Raw genomic sequence first — 26955 nt, 5'->3', positions numbered from 1 at the left:
TTTTATGTGTACGCTTTATAATATTGGAAGCCACTCAGATACAGCTGTAATGGGTCCTGTAAAAGAACTGACGGACAGACTGACCAGATTCTTGTGTCACTGCTGATGGACAGCAGCAGCATGGGAGTCCTGGGGGTGGGGAAAAAGGAGGAGGTGAGTCAAACTGCCCTTTCCTGTCTAGTACACAGAAGATGGAGTGAGGTAGAGGGGAAGGCGAAGGGAGGGAAACTTCACACTTCCAGCAGCATGGAGATGGGGTGCTCCCTCTTTTCTTTGCGGCCAGAAAGTAGGGGAGCACTCCAAGCAGCCAGGAGGCCAAGCAGATGAAAGAAGCTGTCCTTGTTCCTGGCAGTTCAGGGCTACACATTTAATCCAATACTCACTTATAAAAACCCCATGTCTTCTGCTCCTCAATAAAGTCCAAGAAAGCCCTCCAGTGAGAGGAGGTTAGTCCCCACCAGGTGTAGGGTGCATCTTTCATTTTGACCCCCGAATCACGAGTGCCTGGTGTATGTGTGTTTCAAGCTCTGTAACCTTCCCCTCCAACTGAAAAGTTAGGACATAGCCCCCTTCAGGAAGTAGCTCTGATCAAATCTCCTTGTATAGCACCGAGGAACACACGGATTAAGTATTCAGAAGCAGGAATATCTTAATAATGAAGTAGAGTTTAAAACAAACTTATTACCATTCGTTTGCATGGTTCTGACAGAAGATCACTTTAAGAAGGAAAAAAAGCCTGAAAGTGAATTGCACTTCAAAAAGGTACAAGCAGGAGAGGAAAAAAATGACAGTTAATATTTTCTTTGGTCTTTACAAATTAGGCATTTCCTAGAGCTATAAGGCCATATAAACTGCCTTCCCCAGCAACTCCTCAAGTAACAATTTATCTAATCAGTGTAGCAATCAAAGACAAGATTTCATGTTTACTGATTGCACTAATCAAAATCACTTTTCAAATGCAGCTAATTGACAAGTTTACTGACTGAGATGAAAGTCATAAATCACATACTCTGGATTGTAGAAACCAAATATGCCATTCGCACAGTACCACCAGACTGCACTTGACTCCCCCAAGTTATCAGCACACAGACAATTATTCATCAACTGAAAATTGGTACATCAAAGTCAAATCAGAGAACAACGATAAGAAACACCCACAGCAGGCTCTTGAAAAAGAGGTGGTGGTTTGATTGACCACATTGCCCTTCTAGAGTCCCATTTTACCTCATCATATATAAAATACAAATCTCCTAAAATAAAATTCCGCTTCTTCAATCCACAGTTTTAACTGCATTCTCTCTACTTTTTCCAATACATTTTAAACACAAAAATTGTGAGAGTTTTCCAGGAGCTCTTTAGTCAGATTACTATCTTGACATACAACTATTCCCACCCATCAAGGCCTATCTTCTGATCTCATCTGTGGTGGTTTTATAGTTATACAAAAAGAAGCTGCTCAGATCGGATTTTGATATAATTTACTTGTGTCTCATTTAGAAAATCTTTTCCATTGGCAGTGTAGGACTTCCTAGCTGAAGACTTCTGACTTTCCAACATCATCTCCAAGAACTCCTGACAGAAGACAAGTTTGTTCTCAGGCTTATTTGAGGCACCAGTGGTAGAGCCTTTGGATTTCGGTGAGGCATCTGTCCTTGAGTTGAAAGAGAAGGTACAAGAAAGCTGCCACAGCTAGATCCAGAAGCCCATAGTACCCAAAAACTCTGTTTAGCCAGGATTAGGGCTATCAGTAGGATTAAAGCTCAATCCTTTCTTTATTGCCTTGGGAACCATTTGTATTGGAGGAAACACATATGGAATGTTTGCTCCAGTTCAGTAAGACAGCTACTGTCTACTGAAGGAAGACTCAAATGCGAGCTAAATTGCTCTCAGCTTGAATATGTGTGTGTGACCAGAGCTCCACAGAAAACCATCAACTGTGGGTCGTCAGCAGGCACAGATGTGGGCTGCACTCTTAGAGGCATCCTCCATCAGTAGCACCAAAGGAAAAAAGTGATCTGAAGAGAGATTTCTTCTGAAATCAGGTTAGTCTGTATGGTATCTTGAGGTACCATCACCGGACTGCAGAGGTCTTCATTCTCTACCTGGCAAATGGGAGCTGAGTTAAGATACATGATGCCATTAATTCCAGGAGCCTCAGGAACACAAGCTAGGTATTGACTGGACACCACCAAGCATTTCCTGAGATCCTTCTTGAGGAAGGTCAACTTTTGCTACTGTTGACACTATCATACTCCAACTAGGGGTCATCTTTTGAGCAGAACTGAAAACTGATTTCTCTTGGTTTATCCTTACTCCCTGTAAGTCTTTGGCAAACCAGATTGTATACTCTACAGCATCTGCTCCCTCACTAACCAATCACTGAAGTATTGGAAGAGATGGATACTAAGCTTCAAGTGAACTGCCATCAAATTTAGGGCAGTTAGTAAATAACTTGAGTGCAGCAGAAAGGCCAAACTAGATTTTCACGGCCTGAGCTAAAGATATCTCCTGGAAGGCCTCAGTATCATCAACAGAAGAGAAGGGAATAGGCAACACAGAAACTGGTGAAGCGAAAGGAAGCTTCTCAGTCTTCTGTCCCTCCTCTTCCTCCAATTCAGATTTTATCTTCTTAAATGGAGATAGTATCAAGAGCAGGCTGTCTCTCAACTCTGTTCAGGATGCTTAGGAAATGGCGAACACAATGGCAACATTTTTACCCTCTTGCTTTTTGAAAGATGCCTTTAAGATGACTGAAGATGGCAACTCATACCACCTGCTAAAGGAAAGCTGAACTGCCCATAAGATTGTTGACTTGACATCCCTTTTCCCTACATGGGTGGGAAAGTCCAGGGGCATAAGAACCAATCCTCATGTAACAGAAGAGTAGGGAAACCAGCACTAGAGAAATAATAATGACAGAAATGGAAAATCTAACATTAGGAACAGACTGGATTTTAGATTTGCAGGACCCCACCAAAAGAAGGGGAGACTTCAACAGCACCAAAAAAAAAAGCTGAACTATTATCCTTGGAGATAGATGCTCAAATGAGAATATGAAATGAAATGCTCCTGTCTTGGCAAGTGTTGGATCTGAGAACCAATCAAATCCAAGGACCCATTCAAGGAATGATCTGCTCTTTTACTGAATCTTCCAATCAGTAGAATGGGGCTCCTTTGGAAAAACGTAGGGGAAACCCCAAGATCGTGCCTGAGGCAAACTGATGGACTGGAATTCCACACTGATCAGTGGATTCAAGCCTACTCAATTTGAAGGAATGATGGCATTGGGACATATTTGTATCTGGAGTGTCTTCTATACAACGAGATGCATTCAGATGCTATGGTGATGCAAGCCACATAAGTACCTAAATGAATAGATCAGCTCCATGTGTCTAAGGCTCAGAGGATTGCTTTGAAAGTTCTCCTTCAAAGTGCCAAGACATGATCTTTAAAAATGCAGAAATCAGTACCAGACACTCATGGTACTCCAAATGGGTTATTCAATCCCAACATTTGTTTCCTTTTCTCCCTTCAGATGAACACAAAGATTTGAAGTCTAAGTATTTCCTAAGACCAAGGCAAAAGACAGTTATGCCTTCCATTCTGATTATCACACTCTTCTCTCCACACCATTACACGTTCTCTTCTATTTTTGATTACTATAAACACTTTTTTAAAAAATCAAAGTTAGTAGTTAGGGCTGGTGTCCCTAGTCTCTATTTGCCAGAAGCTGGGAATGGACAACAGGGGAAGAATCGTTTGATGATTACCTGTTCTGTTCATTCCCTCTGAAGCACCTGGCATTGGCCACTGTTGGAAGACAAGACTCTGGGCTAGATGGACCTTTGGTCTGACCCAGTATGGCTGTTCTTATTCTCAGTAGCCACAGCCACTCCACATTGGTTAGAGCAGCTGGGAAAGCTGCATGTGCAATCTGATACCTCATAAATTTAAAGGTTTGATCCTGCAGTCCTTAAGTAAACCTAATTTACTTTGGGACTGGACAATAAGTTTAATTTAAAATGGCTACCATTATTTTATCTCTACTGTTCACTTCCACTGCCTGTGGCTTGTTATTACTGAAATAATGAAATTTGACACTCCCATTCTGTAATTAATTTTCTCTCTCTCTCATGCATACGTGCAAGCTGGCTAAAAGTACCGCAAATTTATAACATTTTCCCATTAGCTTTTTGCTCTCTCTAGTCTGCTTGTCCCAACTCTTCAAAACTAGCTTGGTCACTCATCTTTTTTCCAAAATGGGTTTTCCCCAGAATTCAATAGAGAAATGAAAGTCATCATTTTAGTACCTTTTCAGGCAGTTCACCTAACTTTCCTCCTGCCTCTCTGTGGCTCAGTTCTCTCCATATATCTGCTACCATTATTCCTCACTGTATACAGATTGAGCATGTAGCAGTGTCTGGTCATGGGAGAAAGGAAGGTGGAAAGCTTAAGAATTTCAATGTATGAATGATTAATCATTTTAGGGTAAAAAAAGCCTACTTTAAAGAGCCTCTTGCCATCTGAAGCATGGTAACTGGGCCTGAACACAGGAAAAAGTCTTATTCCCCTTGCTCAGTCTCTTCTCTTGCTGTTCTGCTCTGTTCAGGATACAAAATCCTCATCTGACATGTTTTCTGCTGGTGCTTCAGAGATCAGGATTCTGGCAAAGCCTGTAGTTTCACGGTTGTTCATGAGAGGTTATCCACTCAAGTCTAAACACACTACATGTTCTTAGAACCCACCAAGTTCCCCCCCCCCCCCACTCCTGTTTCTAACATTGGGATGTGTGCTCACAGTCAAAAACGCAATCCTGCTTGATGAAGTACAAATGCAGTTTTACAGAAAAGATCTTAGAACATTTTACTACACTATCACCATACAGAATAGCATCAAAGCTGTGCAACAAAGAGCAACCACACAAGATCAATCATCTGGAAGTGAAACCCTTAAGTGACTTAGGCCTTTAAAACAGATGAATATTGAGCAATTGTGGGCACATCAAACATATTGGCATGTCAGGTTAATGAAGCGTTTGTAGGAGGAGACTAAACTCATTTCAAATCATGACTATTAACATTTAACCAGGTGTAAGGTGACAGTCAGTGAAATTTATCTATTATGCCACGTAGCTCAGACATTTTTCCAATCATACAGTGAATACCCAATGATTAAAGTACAGAGGACTTTTAAAGATTACCTTTTAGAAGTTTTTCAATATTTTCTAGGATTGTAAGTATCCATATTCCCTTTAATATGATTTTGGCTACAGCAGAACCCCATTTACCTGAGCCTCCATTTTCCGTCTCTCCATATTAACTGAACCCCCAGTGTGCACACACAGGAATACGGAAAATTGACGCTTTAGTCCCGGCCCCCACCACCCATGGCTGAAGCACATAACTTAGCTTTGCAGGGGCCAATGTGGTGTGGGGCCCCAGGAAATTGCAATTAAAAGGTTGAGAAACACTGTTGTAGACAGTCCCTACAATGTTCAGGGTTAGAGTGTAAAAATTATCAGTACCTGTACAACTTGTTAAAAATTCATATTGGTTTTCTTGTTAATAAATGAACAAAACATTATTTGCAAGAACTAAGGGTTCGTATATTGTGTTAAGTAGGTAAGTAGACGAGAAAGGAGGTATGTTTAATGCTTTTCCAAGATGGGTCAGCTACTTTAAAAGCAACTCCGCATCTTAAAATAACGGAGAGAAAACTCTTTGCCCGTTCTCCTGATTAGCTGAATTTTTTATTATCCAGTCTGGCCCCGGTCCCAATTAGATCAGATAAACAGGGTTCCACTATATTTAGTGCTACTTTGAGTAGAGTTTTCCAATCTAGACAGTTCAATCAACGTCAGTGTAACTCTTATGTTAAACATCTTTGATGCAAAATGTCAGTGTTGACATTCAAACGGCTACCTCAAAAAGTGCTGACAATCATGTAGTGCTAAAGAGAGGCACAAAGGAAGAACCTGTTTTTCACTTCCCCTTTGAGTACAAGGAAATGGTCAAGTTTCCTGTGCAGGACAGAACAGTTTAAATATTGAGATTTGCAACATCTCAACTTAGTTTACATCAACACAAGTAGTTCAAGCCATTTCTTTCACACTTATTTTAAAAGTGAAATGGGCTCAAAATTCAGAACTCCTTGAGTAATGAGGGACTTAAATAACTGACGAATCTTTGAACAGGAATAAAGTTTCAAATTCCCACAATACAACAGTTTAAACTCTTTCTTTCTGCCTCCTACAGAAAAAAGTTTTCAAAGCACTCACACACAATACAAAGGTAACAATTTAAGGAGATTAAAAAAGTGAAGTCTGTTCAATATTCTAGCTCTTGGCAAAAAAAGCAAGCAACTAATTTTGTGAAGGCTGTATATGATGGTAGTTGCCTTGAGGCATGTCTTATGGTTTTTTGGATTGAAGCCATGCTTTACAGTGATAAGCTAAATTGAGCGCTTTGAGTTCAACAAAGAAAGGGTTAAGGAGTGACTGAATCAGAGTCTGTAAGTGCCTACATGCGGAACAAATATTTGATAATGGTCTCTTCAATCTAGCAGACAAAGGTACAACAAGATACAATGGTTGGAAATTGAAGCTAGACGAATTCAGACTGGAAATAAGGCATGAATTTTTACCAGTTAATGTAAATAACCATTGGAACAATTTACAAAGCATTGTGGTGGATTCTCTATCACTGGCAATAAAATCAATTTTGAACATTCTTCTAAAATATATGTTCTAGTTCAAAGAGAAATTGTTTTGGGGAAGTTCTATGTCCTGTGTTATATAGGAAGTCCAACTACATGATCACAGTGGTCCCTTTTGGCCTTGGAATCTATGGTAACTCTACATGCACAAATGCACCTACTCCAGTACTAGAGTACCGTATTAATATTGCAGAGGTTGGCCACCGGACCCCCACAGTGACACAGGCATCTGTGCTACTATCTCCGGTCCCTCCTAGTTGAATCTCTTGGAGACTCAATTTTAGGTAATGCTGCTGCTAGATTTTAGTAGTTGCACTTCTATATTCCAACAAAGCATGCTCATTCATAGATTGAGAAAAGACTCTTTTTTAAATTAAATTGATCACTTTTCTGTTTTATATTGGCAGGCAACTAGTTTTCTATTTTGTTGTTTTCTGCCAATATAATAGAAACACTATGAAGTGAATTTTTAAAAATGCTTTCCTCAGCAGTGATTTAACAGGCTGGCTCCTAATGTAAGAATACAACCGAGCTAACATCCACCGTCAGCACCTGTAACATTGGGGGTTGGGGAGGGAAGAGGGGAGGAGAGAGAATGACAAGGAACTGCAAAAAAGCATCCGTCGGCACCATAGTCACAGACTGGGCACTGGTCCATGCTGTAATGCAGTTACAGCAGTAGTCACTTCTTGTTTTATATAATGGTTCCCTTCTCCAAAGCAGGACAGCGGGGAATCTATATCAGAACCCATGAAGCAGAAACATAATTCACTTTACTCAAATCTTGTAACTCCTAACCATTCGAAGTGCCTTTCCTATAGTCAGCAACCTATCAAGAAAAAGAACCCACGAACATGCTCTTAAACCAAATATCCCTTTAACTTTATCGTGAAGAATACTATGTAGTTGTAGCAAAATAAAAGTCAGACAGTTCAATTTTAAAATTCATTAAATTTGATAATGCAGGGAAAAAACAAACAAACAAACAACAAAAAACTTACTTGACAACAATTTAGGAATCTGTGGTTGGCCACCTAGAAGTGGTCTGTAGGGGTTTCCCTGATAAGCCCCAAGTGGTGCTGCATTACTGTAGACTCCACTTCCTGACTGTCCTCTTTCCCTTGACATTGCATGGCTGTAACGTAAAAGAAATGGAAAGTTATTTTCTCAATGTCATCTTGCTATAACAGCTGCTACCAAGTCAATCAAATACCACAGCTTCTCCAGTGTACTGATGGAGATGCTCATGAACAGTGCAGTAATTCACCACCTGTAAGGGTCCCATGCACATCATGAACGAAGCTCACATTTTATGAGCTGGTTGGTTACCGTGAAAATTCTCTTATACCACAGCTTACCAAAGAAAAAGTAGGGTGGGTTTGTTTTTTGTGTTTTTTTTTTTTTGGGGGGGGGGGGGGGGGGGCTGTGTGTGTGCACAGTGTAAAGTGTAGGTAACTATCATACATATTCTGTAGAAAAATGAAAATGCGGATACATTTAAGAGCGGTTTCATTGTTTTGTGTAGAAGTAACTTCACATGAAGGTTCTGAAGTTGGTTTGTTCTGCAATTTTCTTGTATTTTTTAATTAACGTTTTAATAAGACATGTTCTCAACATAGCTACCATTTTGTGACGGCAAAGCATGGCAAGAGAGAAGTTGATTCATGTGCACTTGCAGTGAAACAATTCTATTTCCCAGGATGTGAATGGAAGGAAGAGTGCAGCTTGCAACTTGTCATTCCTCATCTTTCTTCCAGGCCATAGTTCAATGGACAGAGGCTCTCACTTTCCTAGCTTTCTACAAGTGCAGTCTCTCTCCCTTCCCCGAGCCTCTTATCTATCTCTAGTGCCTTTGTCTTCCTCCTTGAGAAAGAGGTTGAAGCCCAGCTGTCCAAATGATTGGGACAGTCTGAGCTGGCTGTTTGGCAATGTTAATCTCCTTTAAAACATTTTCTGTACTTCTATACTGATAATACTCCATAGTGGCTTGTTAGATCGACTCATTCTCCCCAACGAGCAGATTCAAAATTATGCATGCCTGCCTGTGCATCTCAGCTTAGAAAAATACAAACCTAACCATTAGTTTCCGATGTATAATTTCAGATCATTCCCTTTGCTTGCAGCATTACTATACGGGAGTCCTAAATCGCAGAAAAATCATTTGGAATTTTGGAGCTGCATCACCAGTTAAACTTGGTGAACTGACTTCCATCTTTGTTCAAAGTACTACCAAAAATCAAATGGATTATGGCAGACCACATGAACTTTGAACAAATGTAATTTAAGAAAACAAAAACATGGAAGACATCCCAGTTCTACACACACAATCTTAACTATTACTTCCATGTAATATTCTCCTTGTAATCTCCAGTACTTCAAAGGGGTACTGAAGAAACACAGCAGGAAAGCCAATTAGAAATACTTTACAGAAAAATATCAAACAGAAGAATGTATGCCTACTATAAAATTCAAGTATTTGAGAACATTTTGAAAATGTAACATCAGTACCGATTTTCAACATATAATTGTTTAAGTGTCCTACATATAAATACCAACTTTAACCATAGATCATTGTATATTCCTTTATTATTAAAAAGGGAAGATAAAAGGCATCTCAGCAAAGCAGTTAAGGACTGCTACTTTAATTGCTACTTTCACAGCTACTCACCCTAACGTTCTGAATGCCGACTGGTCCAAATGAACTGGCCTTCTGTCTCGATTAAAACCAAGCTGGGGCCTCCAAGGCCTGCCATTATTGTTGGTTTTTTCCCAGTCACCCGGCTTCAGAACTGGTGCAGGTTTTCTGAATATTAAAAATAAGACAATAGTTTGCTTCTCTACACATCATTATAAAAATGAAGGAAAAAGATGACAATTACTTACTTTGCTCCAGGTAACACTACAGCTTTGAATACAAAGTCTTCTTGAAATTGTGGATCTTTGAAATTGATACTAAGAGAAAAAAATATTTGAGATAGTTATGCTGGATATTCATTTGGCCTGATAAGTAAGATCAAACTATCCTAATGAAATAGTAGTTTGTTGCATTATTTACAGAACACTTAGCTGAATTATTTTTTCTAATAGCCAAGTTATTAGTTTGCTGTTTATCCATCTATCCCAAAACTTCCAGCAAAAAGTGCAGGCAAGGGCATATGGGATATACTGGCTCAGACAGCCCTCAATATACTCCAGAGGGATCACAGAATCATAGAATATCAGGGTTGGAAGGGACTTCAGGAGGTCATCCAGTCCAACCCCCTTCTCAAAGCAGGACCAATCCCCAACTAAATCATCCCAGCCAGGGCTTTGTCAAGCCTGACCTTAAAAATATCTAAGGAAGGAGATCCCACCACCTCCCTAGGTAACGCATTCCAGTGTTTCACCACCCTCCTAGTGAAAAAGTTTTTCTTAATATCCAACCTAAACCACCTCCACTGCAACTTGAGACCATTACTCCTCGTTCTGTCATCTGCTGATCCATCCTCTAGTCTAGATCCATCCTCTTTGGAACTCCCTTTCAGGTAGTTGAAAGCAGCTATCAAATCCCCCTCATTCTTCTTTTCCGCAGACTAAACAATCCCAGTTCCCTCAGCCTCTCCTCATAAGTCATGTGTTCCAGTCCCCTAATCATTTTTGTTGCCCTCTGCTGGACATTTTCCAACTTTTCCACATCCTTCTTGTAGTGTGGGGCCCAAAACTGGACACAGTACTCCAGATGAGGCCTCACCAATGTCGAATAGAGGGGAACGATCACATCCCTCGATCTGCTGGCAATGCCCCCACTTATACATCCCAAAATGCCACTGGCCTTCTTGGCAACAAGGGCACACTGTTGACTAATGTCCAGCTTCTCGTCCACTGTAACCCCTAGGTACCTTTCTGCAGAACTGCTGCCTAGCCATTCGGTCCCTAGTATGTAGCAGTGCATGGGATTCTTCCGTCCTAAGTGCAGGACTCTGCACTTGTCCTTGTTGAACCTCATCAGATTTCTTTTGGCCCAATCCTCTAATTTATCTAGGGTCCTCTGTATCCTATCCCTATCCTCCAGCATATCTACCTCTCCTCCCAGTTTAGGGTCATCTGCAAACTTGCTGAGGGTGCAATCCACGCCATCCTCCAGATCATTAATGAAGATATTAGACAAAACCGGCCCCAGGACTGACCCTTGGGGCACTCCACTTGATACCGGCTGCCAACTAGACATGGAGCCATTGATCACTACCCGCTGAGCCCGACAATCTAGCCAGCTTTCTATCCACCTTATCGTCCATTCATCCAGTCCATTCTACTTTAACTTGCTGGCAAGAATACTGTGGAGACCGTGTCAAAAGCTTTGCTAAAGTCAAGGAACAACACGTCCACCGCTTTCCCCCCACCGCTTTCCCCTCATCCACAGAGCCAGTTATCTCGTCATAGAAGGCAATTAGATTAGTCAGGCATGACTTGCCCTTGCTGAATCCATGCTGACTGTTCCTGATCACTTTCCTTTCCTCTCTAAGTGCTTCAGAATTGATTCCTTGAGGACCTGCTCCATGATTTTTCCAGGGACTGAGGTGAGGCTGACTGGCCTGTAGTTCCCAGGATTCTCCTCCTTCCCTTTTTTAAAGATGGGCACTACATTAGCCTTTTTCCTGTCATCCGGGACCTCCCCCGATTGCCATGAGTTTTCAAAGATAATGGCCAATGGCTCTGCAATCACATCCGCCAACTCCTTTAGCACTCTCGGATGCAGCGCAGCCGGCCCCATGGACTTGTGCTCATCCAGCTTTTCTAAATAGTCCTGAACCACTTCTTTCTCCACAGAGGGCTGGTCACCACCTCCCCATGCTGTGCTGCCCAGTGCAGTAGTCTGGGAGCTGACCTTGTCTGTGAAGACAGAGGCAAAAAAAGCATTGAGTACATTAGCTTTTTCCACATCAGTCACTAGGTTGCCTCCCTCATTCAGTAAAGGGCCCACACTTTCCTTGACTTTCTTCTTGTTGCTAACGTACCTGAAGAAACCCTTCTTGTTACTCTTATTGCTTGCGAGCTGCACCTCCAGGTGTGATTTGGCCTTCCTGATTTCACTCCTGCATTCCCGAGCAATATTTTTATACTCTTCCCTGGTCATTTGTCCAATCTTTCACTTCTTGTAAGCTGCTTTTTTGTGTTTAAGATCAGCAAGGATTTCACTGTTAAGCCAAGCTGGTTGCTTGCCATATTTACTATTCTTTCTACACATCGGGATGATTTGTCCCTGTAACCTCAATAAGGATTCTTTAAAATACAGCCAGCTCTCCTGGACTCCTTTCCCCTTCATGTTATTCTCCCAGGGGATCTGCCCATCAGTTCCCTGAGGTTGTCAAAGTCTGCTTTTCTGAAGTCCAGGGTCCGTAATCCGCTGCTCTCCTTTCTTCCCTGTGTCAGGATCCTGAACTCGACCATCTCATGGTCATGCCTCCCAGGTTCCCATCCACTTTTGCTTCCCCTATTAATTCTTCCCAGTTTGTGAGCAGCAGGTCAAGAAGAGCTCTGCCCCTAGTTGGTTCCTCCAGCACTTGCACCAGGAAATCGTCCCCTGCACTTTCCAAAAACTTCCTGGATTGTCTGTGCACCACTGTATTGCTCTCCCAGCAGATATCAGGGTGATTGAAGTCTCCCATAAGAACCAGAGCCTGCGATCTAGTAACTTCCGTTAGTTGCCGGAAGAAAGCCTCGTCCACCTCATCCCCCTGATCCGGTGGTCTATAGCAGACTCCCACCATGACATCACCCTTGTTGCTCACGCTTCTGAACTTAATCCAGAGACACTCAGGTTTTTCTGCAGTTTCATACCGGAGCTCTGAGCAGTCATACTGCTCTCTTACATACAATGCAACTCCCCCACCTTTTCTGCCCTGCCTGTCCTTCCTGAACAGTTTATATCCATCCATGACAGTACTCCAGTCATGTGAGTTATCCCACCAAGTCTCTGTTCTTCCAATCACATCATAATTCCTTGTCTGTGTCAGGACTTCCAGTTCTCCCTGCTTGTTTCCCAGGCTTCTTGCATTTGTGTATAGGCACTTGAGATAACTTGCTGTTTGTCCTGCTTTCTTAGTATGAGGCAGGAGCCCTCCCCTTTCGCGTTCTCCTGCTGGTGCTTCCTCCCAGTATCCCATGTCCCCACTTACCTCAGGGCTTTGGTCTCCTTCCCCCGGTGAACCTAGTTTAAAGCCCTCCTCACTAGGTTAGCCAGCCTGCTTCCAAAGATGCTCTTCCCTCTCTTCGTTAGGTGGAGCTCATCTCTGCCTAGCACTCCTCCTCCTTCTTGGAACACCATTCCATGGTCAAAGAATCCAAAGCCTTCTCTACGACACCACCTGCGTAGCCATTCGTTGATTTTCACGATTCGACGGTCTCTACCCAGGCCTTTTCCTTCTACAGGGAGGATAGACTAAAACACCACTTGCTCCTCAAACTCCTTTATCCTTCTTCCCAGAGTCACGTAGTCCGCAGTGATCTGCCAAGAATGATCCTGAGCAGTATCATTGGTGCCCACGTGGAGAAGCAGGAAGGGGTAGTGATCCGAGGGCTTGATGAGTCTCGGCAGTCTCTCCGTCACATCATGAATCCTAGCTCCTGGCAAGCAGCAGACTTCTCGGTTTTCCTGGTCGTGGCAGCAGATAGATGACTCAGTCCCCCTGAGGAGAGAGTCCATCTCTCCCTGCACTAGAAGCCAGCCCAGGAACGGATGTGGAGTTGTTACTCCCATATGCAATAGGGGAAGGCCATCTGGCAAGCCCTTAAACATGGTAGGCCCAAACGAAGGCTCTATCTAAGATGATCATTCATTTTAGAGTGAAAGCAATCCTGTGGCACAGCATCGCATTTGCAGGCGCCCGAGGAAAAGAAGGGGACTGAAGATCCCCCACACGGTATTTCACATTCTAGCAGAAGTTGGCAATGCACAGGAGAAGGTGGTAATGCTTGCTTGGTGGGCAGACTGAGAGGTAAAGAGGCTTAGATTATAAGCTCCTTGGATCAGGGACAGTCTTTGTTCTGTGCTAATACAGCACCTAACATAAAGGGGTGTTAGTCCCTTACTAGGGCTCCTAGGTGTTATGTGAATACAAATAATAAACAAGGAAAGCAAGAAAAAAAAAGTAAAAGAGTAAATAAAGGAAAGTCTTTTTATTAATCAGTATTTAATATTCTTGTATCTGCATATTTTCCCTCTGGAAAGGGGAGGGGGAGGGCAAGGGCCAACTGTGCACTCGAGGAAGAATCTTCTGGCCAGTTAGCGAAAGGGTTGGTGGGACTCTCTTCCATGGAAGTGTACCGTTTTCCCTTGCATTTGATGAAGGAAGCCCCAATTCCCAACTGAGCTGCCTGTCGTTCCAATACATGGATATGTAAGTTGGCTTCAGTGGCATTCTGTAGACCTAGTACTCAAGGTGACAGGAGCACACTACTCTGGCTACCCTGGGCCAGTGGAACAGCCCCTGGAACTGGGGAGGGTGGGGTGGAAAGGTATACCCCCCCTTCCCTCAAAGTGCGCTGGGCACAGGTGTGCTAGAGCTGAGGATAAAGGCACTCTGGCTTGGCCTTAACCAAGAAAGGTCTGGTGCCAACTGATGCAAGTCATTCTGAATCACTCTGAAGAGCTGTTGCATGAGAAGTGACCAGAGCCTAGATTCCCATCTCTTCTAGCCCTTGGTGACATACAGAATATCTGCTGAGAAGCTTAGACTCACCCAGGCATCAGAGGCAATGTATGTGTGGGTCCAGCATAGCCATTGTTGAATCACATGGAGAGCATCATTTGAAACCTGTTATCTCACTGGCTACCCTATGACAATGCAGAGTACCCACTGCACTGAGAGGAATAATGAAAAAGGAGAACTAAGAGGGAAACCATGCAATAAAGCTACTCTAACCATAACAAATGTTTGTTTTCAACAAGGAAAACATGTCAGAAGGAAAAACAGCTGGAGGCTAGAGGGAGTCTGACTACATGCTCCGGTGGCTGGAAAGAACTGCAGGGTGCTGCCATGGGTCTTGATACAAAGCAGGGTCAAAGCCCTTGGTATCTCATAGGAGCACCGCAACAAGGAAGTAAAGGCTTTCCAGCAGAAAAAATGTGATTATACAATCTGGCAGGGGGGCTCACAGGCAGGTGTAGTACCTGAAACTACTTTTAACCTGTCACTAGAAAGTAACCCAGCTCCCATTTCACCATGTTGTCCTTTTAATAATATCATGAACAGGCGCATCCTGAATATTTCAGTCTTGAACAGCCTGCAAGCAGATAGACCTATCTAGCTGAGCCATGCTATACCCCATTAGAGACTAGGGAGTACACAGACCATGACTGATTTTCACTGTCTCAAGTATTTGATAGATCTCCAGAAGTGAAAGGTTACAGGCACAGCATTAGACACCCACTATTGCAATGTACCAACTTAAAGTAAATCAGAATGACCTACAACATACTGGCTCTAAATCAATTTAGTGTCAAGTGCATGAGTAATTCAGTCTTTTGTAACTAAAGATTTACCTTTGGAAGATTTGTGTGGTTCTGGGAGGACAACAGTATACTTCATGATGAATAAAGAACATCATGGTTAAGGCAAAGTCAACATTTATTCCTAAATATGCTGCAACAAAAAATAGGCCAAATCAAAAGAAATGTGGCTACAGGTGAAGATTTCACAATGAGCGGGATACTTGTTTTTTCTGTCACTTGGTCTTCTCTGAGAAGACCATTTGTCAATCTGTGCCAACATTACTGATCGGGCCCCGCCCACATAGATGCAGCCCTATGCATTCAAAGTAGGCCCATAAACACTACCAGGTGCCACCAGCCTCAAAGAGAAAGCTGGAATGAAAGAACACATTCAACAGAATACAGGAGGACTGCCATGCATTAGAAGGTGGATTCTCTGTGAAGACTCCAATTTACAGATGAAAAGTGGTCCCATTCTCATAGGAGAATTCATCGGTCAGTCTATGGCTCTATTACATGGACAGAGAAAGCAACAGCACAAAAGGCATAGAAGACTAAGAAGAGGAGACAGACTCCCTTTAATCATCAAATGAAGGCATTAAGTCAGAACAGCAGAAAAGATACAGGAAAGAGAATGAGCTTCTAACCATGATTGTATTTATTTTTATTTTTAAAGGGGAAATGGCCTTCAGGATCCTGTGACCAAAGGAGTTTTCAGAAGATGCCTGTACTGTGGTATAACAGCCCTTCAAAGGCTTGTCAGGGCAGCAAGTGGGTCTGGGAGTGCCTTATTCCAGCATTTTCTGCCAAGAATACAGATATAGGACTGGGAATTTGTGTGTTTAGGGAGAGAAAGTGCTCTAGGGAGGGCAGTAATCCAAGACAGCTGCCTCTATTTAGGACCTGAGACCAGTGTACCCAGGGCAGGGTGGGTGGTAAATCCCCTCAGCACTTTGGAACTGCTAGGATATGATTGCTGGGAAGGGTGCAGAATATCATGTAGTCAAGGAGCCAGGATGGCTGGAGCCCTTTCCTCAAGACAGGGAAATGAATTTTGTCTTCTGGGCTTCGGTCTCTTGGAGGGTCTTCTCTTCTTATAAAAAAGAAATAAAACTTTGCCACCAGACCCCATGGGGAGAATAAAGATGTGGACAAAGAAACCCAAGTGGAGAAAGTCTGTTATATCATAACTCCATAGATGTAAGCCCTTTTGTTTGCTTAAGCCCTCAACAATGTCTAAAGTGAACGAGTGGAAGGAAATCAATCCCAGACAGAGGACAACATTTTAGACCACATCAGACTGACACTGGGTTTGACTCACTGAGAAATGTTAACTTCATATGACCTTTGCATACACATGGTGCTAAATAAAGGGTCAAGCAGCAGGTGGCTTTCTAAAAAGCTACCTTATTAAGGTAAAACTTAAGAGCCCTAGAGTCACGGAGGAAGAAAAATTCCCTGGTAAGGTAAAGAGGAGAACAAACCCTTAGAACTACGCCTCAGTTTAACCCTAAGGACAACCTTATTGGAGAAAGCTGTAGGAAGGGTTTCTTACAGATAAGGGACAGACCAAAGAACGGAGACTCCAACCTATTACACTGCAGTTTAACTTTAAAAAAAGAGATACTGTCAATTTGACTTTATTGATCTTTACCCTTACAAAAATAAATTCCATTTGATAGAGCACCAAATAAGCAGTATGTCATGAATATTTCCCGCAATATTTTTAAAATGCAAATGAAGATTTTAACTTGACACGTTGGATTTTTACTTGTCTATACTGTCTGAAGGACAACTCAGGTTCAGAAACCTACCATGACAAAGTTCATGCTTCATGTCAGAACACAAGATAAAGTTAACAATATTGTGTAGCTTTGGTTAACCTTCATGTTTTCTTCACTTGCGTAAGAGATTAGATTCTGAAGCAATCTATGACAAGGAGCTGATTCTGTAGCAAGTTCAACAGCTACAGAACCCCAGATTACACTGGACCCCGGATTGATACATTTCAATAAGCAGAAAAACAAAACACCCCACAACCACCAGTACATTCACACAACATTAACTCACCTGATGGAAGAATTCGGTGTCAGATCACGCAACAATGGAACAGGAGACTCTACTGTCCTAATGAAAGGAAAAAAATTACCAACTTCATTTTCCTTAATTTGAGACTGTTACCATAATTCACATGTTCCTGTCTGAACAAAGCAGTCTGTAACCCACACAAACTGAAGTTTTGAAGAATTGTCTTGCTTTACAATTAAAACTATGGCTAGCTGTTCTTACATCTTTTTAACAGCAGTTTCCAAAAGATGCAAGGGTTTCCTTTCTAATTAAAGTATAATTCATTGGGTGCACAGTTCTATCATACCTCTCCCTGATTAGATAGCTAAACTGTGCCCCTTTAATCCAAGTAGTCAACAACTTGACACACAGAAGGTAACTGCCTTTGTTATTAATCAGAAGTATTCTCCTTCTCTGAAGATAACAGAAATAAAAGCCCCACTCCCTGGTTCATGCTCCTACCAGTAACTGATTTAAGAATACTACATAGCTTACTGGATCAACCTTTAAGTCATCAGCAAGTGCTATGTACTCCCTGATTGGGCATGGTGATCACCATCTACTTGTTAGTTCCTTTTGACCAAAAACTGCAACTTCAGTAAATCAAGGCATAGGCTTGTGTGTATTATTACTACCCTCAGAAAACATGAATTCAACAATAGTATGAAGACAAATGATATAAATGATATTTATGGGCATGATATAGATGGCCATGATCCAATAAAGCACACAGTGCTGAAACCTCAACATCAGACTGGAACAAGATTCCCCTGATTTGCTGAAAGATAATCAGAGACCCAAACAACATGAGGTTATTGAAGACAGTAGGCCCACTTATGAACTCCCTCCACCCCCACTAGCTCTTCACCTGTTAAAGTTTATCATATAGTACGTGGTGCACAGTATTCTCTTAATATCAAATACATAAGAACAATCTCTCTTGGAAGGCAAATACTGAAACTAAGATGACGTCTGTTGATTTCATAAGTAATGAAGACACTTTCTCAAGCATGTTAAGCCCACTACCTTCCAGTGCTCTTAAGCCAAACCCTTCCGAAGCAGAGCAATGCAATGGGACTGGAAAACCATAAACACTAGCTGAAGTTTTATGTGGATAATAGCAAGCAACCTTCTTTGAACTCTAATGGAAACAGTACTTAATTCCAAAGCCAAGTATTTAGAGACATCAGATTTTTCTGGGTTTTTGTTGGGGAGTGGGGGAGTTTTGTTTTAGTTTAGACACAGCTAAAGAAAGTATCCTTCAGCGGCGAACAACTCAGACTGAAAGCTATACTCACTGATCTGGAAGAACTGCATTTTCATTCAGAGTAAGTTTTCCCTGGATTCCATGGCACAGTTCAGGGGGTATATCCACTGGCTACAGAAAAAATGTTTTTTCAGCTGATGCAGACAACCAGACTGCTCCCTCCCACAAATACAATAATCTTAGAACAAATGTAACATACCTCTGTGCTACTGGATTTGTACAGTTCTAATACAAAGTCACAAAGCAAGTGATGTTTCCCAACAAACATAACATCACCACCAAGACTATTTCTTCGGTCTAGAATAGGAGAAAGGAGAAATTGCCTGATAATTCAGCATGAAGAAGACTTAAAGCAGCAAAATATGCCAAGATAGCACCATTGTGTTGACAGGTGTCTGCAGTAGTTCACTAATTTTCTACTGAAAGTTTCGTTTCTGTTAAGGAGAGACTGTAATGCACACTCCATTGATATAAGTCCAAATTCTTCTCTATGGCTTGCACTTTTGAGGGGGATATGGGTCTCTTTTCAAGGAAATATTTCTCATCTGCTAATTATTTGCAATGGTGTGACCACACTTGTACAAACAAATCAATGTGGCCCTATCCTCTGTCCATCAGGAAGGAGATATCCAGTCACAATTCGGAGCTCATGATTAGCTCTGACTATCTGTTTGTGTAGGCAGTCTCCTTGGTTAATGGCTTCCAAAGCTGCAAAATACAGATAGGTCCCTACAGGATAAGGGCAGACTAGTGTGTAGTATGCCCTAACTTTCCACCCAATAGGCCGAAATGCAGAGCAATATGAAAGCAGGGAGGGGTCCTAAAAAGGGATCTTTACCCTGACTAGCCCATAAAAGTAATTTCTTCACCATGACTAGGATCTGAACGCAGGTTTCTAGGTTCTTCTCCCCTGGCATCCAGAAGGCTCCCAGGAGGAAATGCTGGAAGGTCCGAGAATGGAATTGTGTCTATGTAGGATCAAACAGATGTGTTGAGGCTTCCCTGGGCCTCTGATGACTGACCCAAGTTTCAGGATTTTTTCCAAGGATGGAAACACCTTTTCCCCTCTGTGGTATTGTTTGCACCCAGGTGCTTTTATCTCTGTCCAAAAAGAGTGCCAGAGAGGGAAGAGGCTTGGACTGAGATGCACTATCAAATCCATCTTCAGGTGCAGAACCAGGCGGGCATGAAAAGTTTACTTATGACTAATTCTTTTGAAAATGTAAGAATGGCAGCTGCTGTGTTCAGGACGAAGCAGTCTTTCACTACTATCTGGATGATAGTGAGATGCATGGAAAGGATTCTGAATTAGTTTTCTTCATGGACCCTTTGCTTAATAGGAGAGATTTTGAGTCAATGCCATGAGACACTGGATAGGTCCGTGCATCTAGTGAGACCACCTGTAAATTCTAAAAGGGGGGTAAGGACTGGGAAAGGGAAGAGGAAGAGCCTTCCCAGTCTTTGGCCAATTCATCCATCCCCTGGAGGGACGGGGGGAGATAAACACAGGTTATAACAGCCACCTATGGCAGAGGAGTCCCATGATAGGATGGAAGAGGGACAGAAGAGAAAGCAAGCTGAGAGGAGGCTGGTAAAGCTCCCACTTACCCCCTTTTGGAGCATCGGGAGGGAAACTGCATAAGCTTGGCTGAGTCAGAATAAGGCCCTTGGATTTAGTCTCTCTAGGAGGTTAGTGCGGGAAAAGGTAATCTTGACATCCTCCTCCAAACTACTTTTCCCCTCCTCCTGTACTCGGGCATGGTGGTCAACTGAGAGATGTCCCACCCTATGGAGGGTATGCTTCCTGAACTGCTGTGAGAGCACCTGCGCCAGCCCCATTCCCAGTCATATTGAAGCCACCAGGGAAGCTTGTAGCAATGTGGACCTAATGAACTCTGTTCATAAACAGGACCACAACAAGAAGCTGAAGGGTGGCACTGACACCAGGGCAGAGTCTATAGTTCCTGACTGACTTTTTTTCCTCCTCCCAGCTTCTTATCCTGGCTTTCCACCCTGAAGACAGAGACAGGCTGAAAAAGCCACCTTGAGCTGGCACTTCACCTGGAAGAATCCACCTACATGGAGCTTAGAAGCTGGTCATGAAAATTCCTGTATCCTGATTGGACACAAACTGCCCAGTGGACAGAGGACAGGTATATTCCCCATTTGGTTTTACCAGTCTCACCACAGAGAATAACTGAGTGCATTCTTTTGATTAAAATGTGTTCATTTAGCAATTACTCATTCACGCAGGGCGTACCAGCTGAATCATTTCATACAATAACTTGAAAATTAGATTGTGTTAACATTCTGCTATGGATCTGCTTAATTTAAATAAGTGCAAGTGAAGTCTGATAATTCTGTTTTTACAGCAAAGATCACTCCATTTACAAGCCACTGAATTATTTGCGGAGCAAAGGCTGCAGTTTGACATAAGGAAATCAATAGCAGCCATCTATTATACCCTGTTCATTTGAGTTTTAATACTGCATGAACGATAAGTACACTAACAATGAAAGCCTTAACGATCACAGTCATCATAATGAAATATCATAATTCTTACTTTCATCGGGAGTGAGGTCAGGGTAAACCTCTTCCAGAGCAGCTCTCAGACGGCGCTCATCAACGAATGGCAGCAGAGCAACACCTAATTAAAACATGCTATTAGTTAAAGATGCAAAACTTTCACAGTCATTGAGCTAAGCCACCAAGTTACCCTGCTTATCTAACAGCGAAAGATTAAATGGTTTTTTTTTTTCTCCCTTTCAGTGTAAAAATTCAAAGCAATAGTCAAAAGGATTCAGTCAACATCGTAAAAAAATGTAATTCATTTGTTCCAGAATTTTCCAAATACTTTAGAAAAAAAGGGTTTAAAAAAAAAAAAAAAGACCCACCACCACAAAAGCAGCTTTGACAAATACGGCAATTTTCTACAGTACCTTACTGAATTAAGTTTGTATCATTGTGGGCCAAGGACTGCATGTGATTCAATAGGGGAGCCCCTCCAGGAATTAAGAACAGTAGCGGGGGTGGGGTGATTAGGCAAATTCACTCAGGTTGTAACACCTCCAGACAGGTACCACCCTCCTAGGGAGACTTGCCGATACAAGTTTAAAATGGATTCTCCAAAGGACAAAGACAACAGACAAAGATAAACAGCCTGAGTTTAAAATGACTCAGGGACTTCCTTCTGATCCAGCAAATGGACAGGACCTTCTATCCAAAGGGAAGGTCCCAATCCTTAGGGAAGGGTTGGAAAGACTGACACTGATCAGAGCACTTGTGGAAATGGGGGTGGGAGGGGTGATCTCTGATAAGCTTATTAACACGCGTGCAGGTTCTTTTATTGTTTTAATGTTTTCTCTGTAATGCTTTCACCTTCAGAGTAAGTGTGCTTGCTTAGGAAAAGCTGTGTGGTAACTTAAAACGATGGCTAATCACACTGTTTAAAGCCTCTGAGGAGAAGGCAAAGCAGGACTGCTTTGGCAGTCTGATTTTCTATAGAAATCCCTGTAGGAAGGAGACTGGAAGCCTGGAAAAACCCCAATGAGAAGGCAGAGATGCAAGTCTCTGCCCAAGAGAGGTGATGGCTCAGGAGCCTAAAAGCAGGTGCCCATGGTAGACCGCAGAGGGGGAATACAGGTGCAGTGTCCCTGAATTGTGAGAGCAGCAATCCTAGAGTCATTTTTATATTGCATCTATTTTTACATGTTATCATTATATGTTATATACAAGAATAGCTTGATTTTTCAGATTTCATGCTGTGTTTGCAATGTTGACATTTAATTTTATTTTAATAAAGTAGTATACAGAAGTCAGAAAATATATATGGAATCCCAATTTTAGTCACTTTGATTATAACCATGCTCCGCGAAAGACAGAAATGAAATGCTATATACTTAATACAGGAATCTTAACTTTTTGAAGTAATTATTTCATTTAAAAACATTAATTCAGTTTAGCAAAGTAAATACTAAAGATTAATTTTTTAAAATCTGGACAATTTTGGAAATAAGACTTAAAACTCTGATTCATAGTAACACATGGCATTGCACGGTTACAGGTACCCATTACCACAGAAGCATCCTTTACATAGTTCAGTTCAAGGTTAACACATCATGCCCCTCCAAAGCAAGCAAGTCCACTTCCCTGAATGGATCAGAACCAGGGGGAGGGTGCATGTGTGCAAAGAGTAACAACTAGGAGAACAAACTGCAAGAGACTAATTAAGGGGATTTATACACCTATAGTTAGTAGAATGACTGAACAAAGATCCACTGTTTTGCACCGCACTGTGAAAAGCGGCTGGAACGAGCCGAGCAGGAGCAAACTCCAAGCTGCTTGACTCATACCCTGAAAGCAAATTCTCAGCCAGAATAGGATTGGTAGCACAATATACATATGCTCCAAGTCAGTGAGGATTATTTAAAAGACAGACAACCTGCCCTTCCGTACTAACTGAAGTTTCCAAGAACTGCCTAGCGTACACCATGTTGTAGTGGTCTAGCCCTGACGCTATGGTAGTACAGCCTTGAAGCAAGAAAAGCATGGAAATAAAGGATAACTCCAGTGAGGTCTGAAACCAGGAGGAAAAGCAGCAACCTTGTGGCCAGGCACAGCAGAAGAGGCTTAAATAAAATCACCAACACACATGAATCCAGGAATAAAGAGCAAATTGGTAAGACTCGGATTGCATTACATAAACCTCCATTGCAGATAGCCACCGCTTCTGGTATATACTCAAAATGATTTCCCTCTGCCAGAGAGTATCAATTCTACCTTATCCAAATTGATCTAGCCACTGGAAGACAGCAGTAAAGGAGATCATTCAGGTTCAGTGAAACAGGTGATACAGCAAAGTATCATTAGAAACATTAAAGACCATCCATATTATCCATTATATGTACTCCAAGAGAAAATGGAGGCCCTAGTCAAGATTAAGATCCCATTTTGCTGAGCAATGTACTTAGTGGCTCCTATGGTTATTTCCTGTACCACCCCTTTGCATTCCATCGAACTAAGTTGAGAACAGCCTTTTATGTGATCTAAAATTGGCTTTTCTGAGAAGCAATTAGAGGTGGCAAGAAATTTCTTTTTGAAATTTTGCCTCAGTGTGACATTTGACCAATTTATATTTGAGTAGCTGAAGTCACTCTATTAGTTTTGTTAGACTTGGTTGCCTTTGATCTCCGCCAACATTGTACACTCAAGTGCTTCCCAACCAGGAGGCTGTGGTCGCTTAAAAGTATATCGATTTTCTCATGACTTGGTATTTTTATCATTACCAATTCTACTGTATGGTTCTCCACAGATATTCCTACTTGATTAGATTCTAAAGACCTACAAGTTATAGAAACTTTAGGTTGTAGATGTGGGGGAATCAGTCTGGAGAAATCTAATCTGACATTGTTTTCCTTCCTGAATGACATCTTTAGTTCGCTTTATTATTTAAATATATATTTCTCATATGCCTCGTACAACCATTATGTTCAAGTCTAATCAAACAAAATATTACTCAAATCTCATAACAAAACACATCCAAAAAGATAGGAGCAGGCCATGAAACAAATAAAAGCAGGTATTTCCAAGTTAAAACCAACTGAAATGCAGCCACTTCTGAGGTGAAACAATGGTAATCCCTTATTGCAAGACAAATTTAAAATATTTCAATTAATCTTTGAGGATAAAAGTAATCCAGCAAAACTGAAGGATGAATATTCACTTTTTAAAATATAGGTACATCTTTAAGAGGAATATTGAAAAGCATAAGTTAAAAATAAAGGATTGCTAGATGCTTTTTTGATCAAGAAGATCAATCTATTCCTAGTCTTAAAAATACTTCCTGCATACAATTCTCTCTTAAATATGAGAATGCCAGATGCTAATCCAGAACAAGCAATTTATAATACAACTCGGCTTTTTAAAAAGTTACAAAGCAAGGATTACAGAACATTGAAAACTCTGGCAAGCTACATGAAACATCATCTTCCATTGTTTTAGGTTGTCAACTTAACCCAGAATCAACAGCTTCGAGTAAAAAGCTGGAGGAGCTAAGGGAGACAGAGAGGTACAACTATGAGACTTTCCAGGACATTGTAGAATGGTCCCACCACCCGGGTTTAATAGCCTCTGGGCTGTTGAAGAGGATGGAAACCTCAGGGAAGGAGAACATCCAACTGGAGCAGAGGGAAACAATCCCAAAGCTGGGATCCTCCTTCCAGATGATGTTGTGGCATCCTCTCGCACCGAGGATACCTCTCCAGGGGAGGAAACTCCAGTTATTAGGAAGAGACAGGTATTAGTAATGGGCGATTTGATCATCAGAAACATAAGATAGCTGTGTATGCGATGACCAGGAGAACTGAATGGTGACTTGCCTGCCTGGTGCAAAGGTTGCAGATCTCTCGAGACATCTAGATAGGCTTATATGTAGTGCTGGGGAGGAGCCAGTGGTCATGGTACATGTAGGTACCAATGACATAGGGAAGGATAGGAGAGAGGTCCTGCAGGCCGAATTTAGGCTGCTAGGTAAGAGACTGAAGGTCAGGACCTCCATGGTAGCATTCTCTGAAATGCTTCCAGTTCCATGCGCAGGGTCAGTTAGACAGGCAGAACTGCAGGGTTTCAATGCGTGGATGAGACAATGGTGTAGGGAGGAGGGGTTTAGATTTATTAGGAACTGGGGACGCTTTTGGGAAAGGGGGAGCCTATAAAGGAAGGATGGGCTCCACCTAAACCAAAATGGAACCAGATTGCTGGTGCTTAACATTAAAAGGTCGTAGAGCAGTTTTTAAACTAAGGGCTGGGGGAAAAGCCCACAGCTGCGGAGGTGCAGGTGGTCTGGACATCCCTTAGGGAAGGATCTATAAATGGAGATTCCCTATGTTCTAATAAGGAGTAGAGGATGGATGATAATAAAATATAGGTGGGATCTGATGAGAAACAGTCAAAAGAAAAAAAGTCCCATTCAATTACATCACGTAATGGCAGACAGCTAAAAAGTGACAAGTTTTTAAAGTGCTTATATACCAATGCTAGAAGTCTAAATAATAAGATGGGTGAACTAGAGTGCTTCATATTAAATGAGGATATTGACATAACTGGTATCACTGAAATTTGGTGGAATGAGGATAATCCATGGGACGCAGTAATACCAGGGTACAAATATACATTGGAAGGACAGAACAGGTTGTGATCGTGGGGGAGTGGCACTATATGTGAAAGAAAACAGAATCAAATGAAGAAAAAAAAAATCTTAAATGAACCGAACTGTACCACAGAATCTCTATGAATAGTAATTCCATGCTTGAATAATAATATAGCAGTAGGGATACATTACAGACCACCTGACCAGGATGGTGATATTGACTGTGAAATGCTCAGGGAGATTAGAGGCTATTAAAATAAAAAACTCAACAATAATGGGGGATTTCAACTATCCCCATACTGACTGGATACATATCACCTCAGGAAGGGATGCAGAGATAAAGTTTCTTGACACCTTAAATGACTGCTTCTTGGAGCAGCTAGTCCTGGAACCCACAAGAGGAGAGTCAATTCTTGATTTAGTCCTAAGTGGAGCACAGGATCAGGACCAAGAGGTGAAAGTAGCTGGACCGCTTGGCAACAGTGACGATAATATAATTAAAATTAACATCCCTGTGGCAAGGAAAACACCCCAGCAACCCAACATTGTAGTATTTAATTTCAGAAAGGGGAATTACACAAAAATGAGGTTAATTAAACAGAAATTAAAAGGTTCAGCACCAAAAGTAAAATCCCTGCAAGCTGCATGGAAACTTCTTAAAGACACCATAATAGAGGCTCAACTTAAATGTATACCCCAAATTAAAAAACATAGTAAGAGAACCAAAAAAGAGCCAACGTGGCTAAACAACAAAGTAAAAGAAGCAGTGAGAGGCAAAAAGGCATCCTTTAATAAGTGGAAGTTAAATTCTAATGAGGGAAATAGAAAGGAGCATAAACTCTGGCAAATGAAGTGTACAAATATAATTAGGACGGCCAAAAAAGAATTTGCAGAACAGCTAGCCAAAGACTCAAAAAGTAATAGCAACAAAAATTAAGTACACTAGAAGCAGGAACCCTGCTAAACAACCAGTGGGGCCACTGGACGATCGAGATGCTAAAGGAGCACTCAAGGATGATAAGGCCATTATGGAGAAACTAAATGAATTATTTGCATTGGTCTTCACAGTTGAGGAGGTGAGGGAGACTCCCTTAGATTTGTCACCTAAAAAGAATGGCTCAGGTTTGGAACTGTCCCAGATTGAACTGTCATTAGAGGTGGTTTTGGAACAAATTGATAAACTAAACAGTAACAACAGGTTTCAGAGTAACAGCCGTGTTAGTCTGTATTCACAAAAAGAAAAGGAGTACTTGTGGCACCTTAGAGACTAACCAATTTATTTGAGCATAA

At 41.8% G+C, this 26955-nt stretch overlaps 1 protein-coding gene across 1 annotated transcript in view; it reads right to left on the bottom strand.

Moving 5' to 3' along the window:
- The window catches only part of XRN2 (5'-3' exoribonuclease 2), an 88203-nt gene that overhangs the window by 14385 nt on the left and 46863 nt on the right, over positions 1-26955 (bottom strand). The window contains exons 21-27 of the mRNA XM_074949748.1: positions 21082-21165; positions 18718-18815; positions 18550-18629; positions 17255-17311; positions 9598-9666; positions 9383-9517; positions 7716-7849 (exon numbers count right to left, since the gene is read on the bottom strand). Of these exons, the coding sequence (XP_074805849.1) occupies positions 7716-7849; positions 9383-9517; positions 9598-9666; positions 17255-17311; positions 18550-18629; positions 18718-18815; positions 21082-21165 (657 nt within the window). The remainder of the gene's footprint in view (positions 1-7715; positions 7850-9382; positions 9518-9597; positions 9667-17254; positions 17312-18549; positions 18630-18717; positions 18816-21081; positions 21166-26955) is intronic.

Source organism: Natator depressus, chromosome 3, assembly GCF_965152275.1.
Source record: "Natator depressus isolate rNatDep1 chromosome 3, rNatDep2.hap1, whole genome shotgun sequence".
In the NCBI taxonomy this organism is placed as follows: Eukaryota; Metazoa; Chordata; order Testudines; family Cheloniidae; genus Natator; species Natator depressus.
Note: the sequence above shows the minus strand (reverse complement) of the source record. Positions and strands in the feature narration are given on the sequence as shown.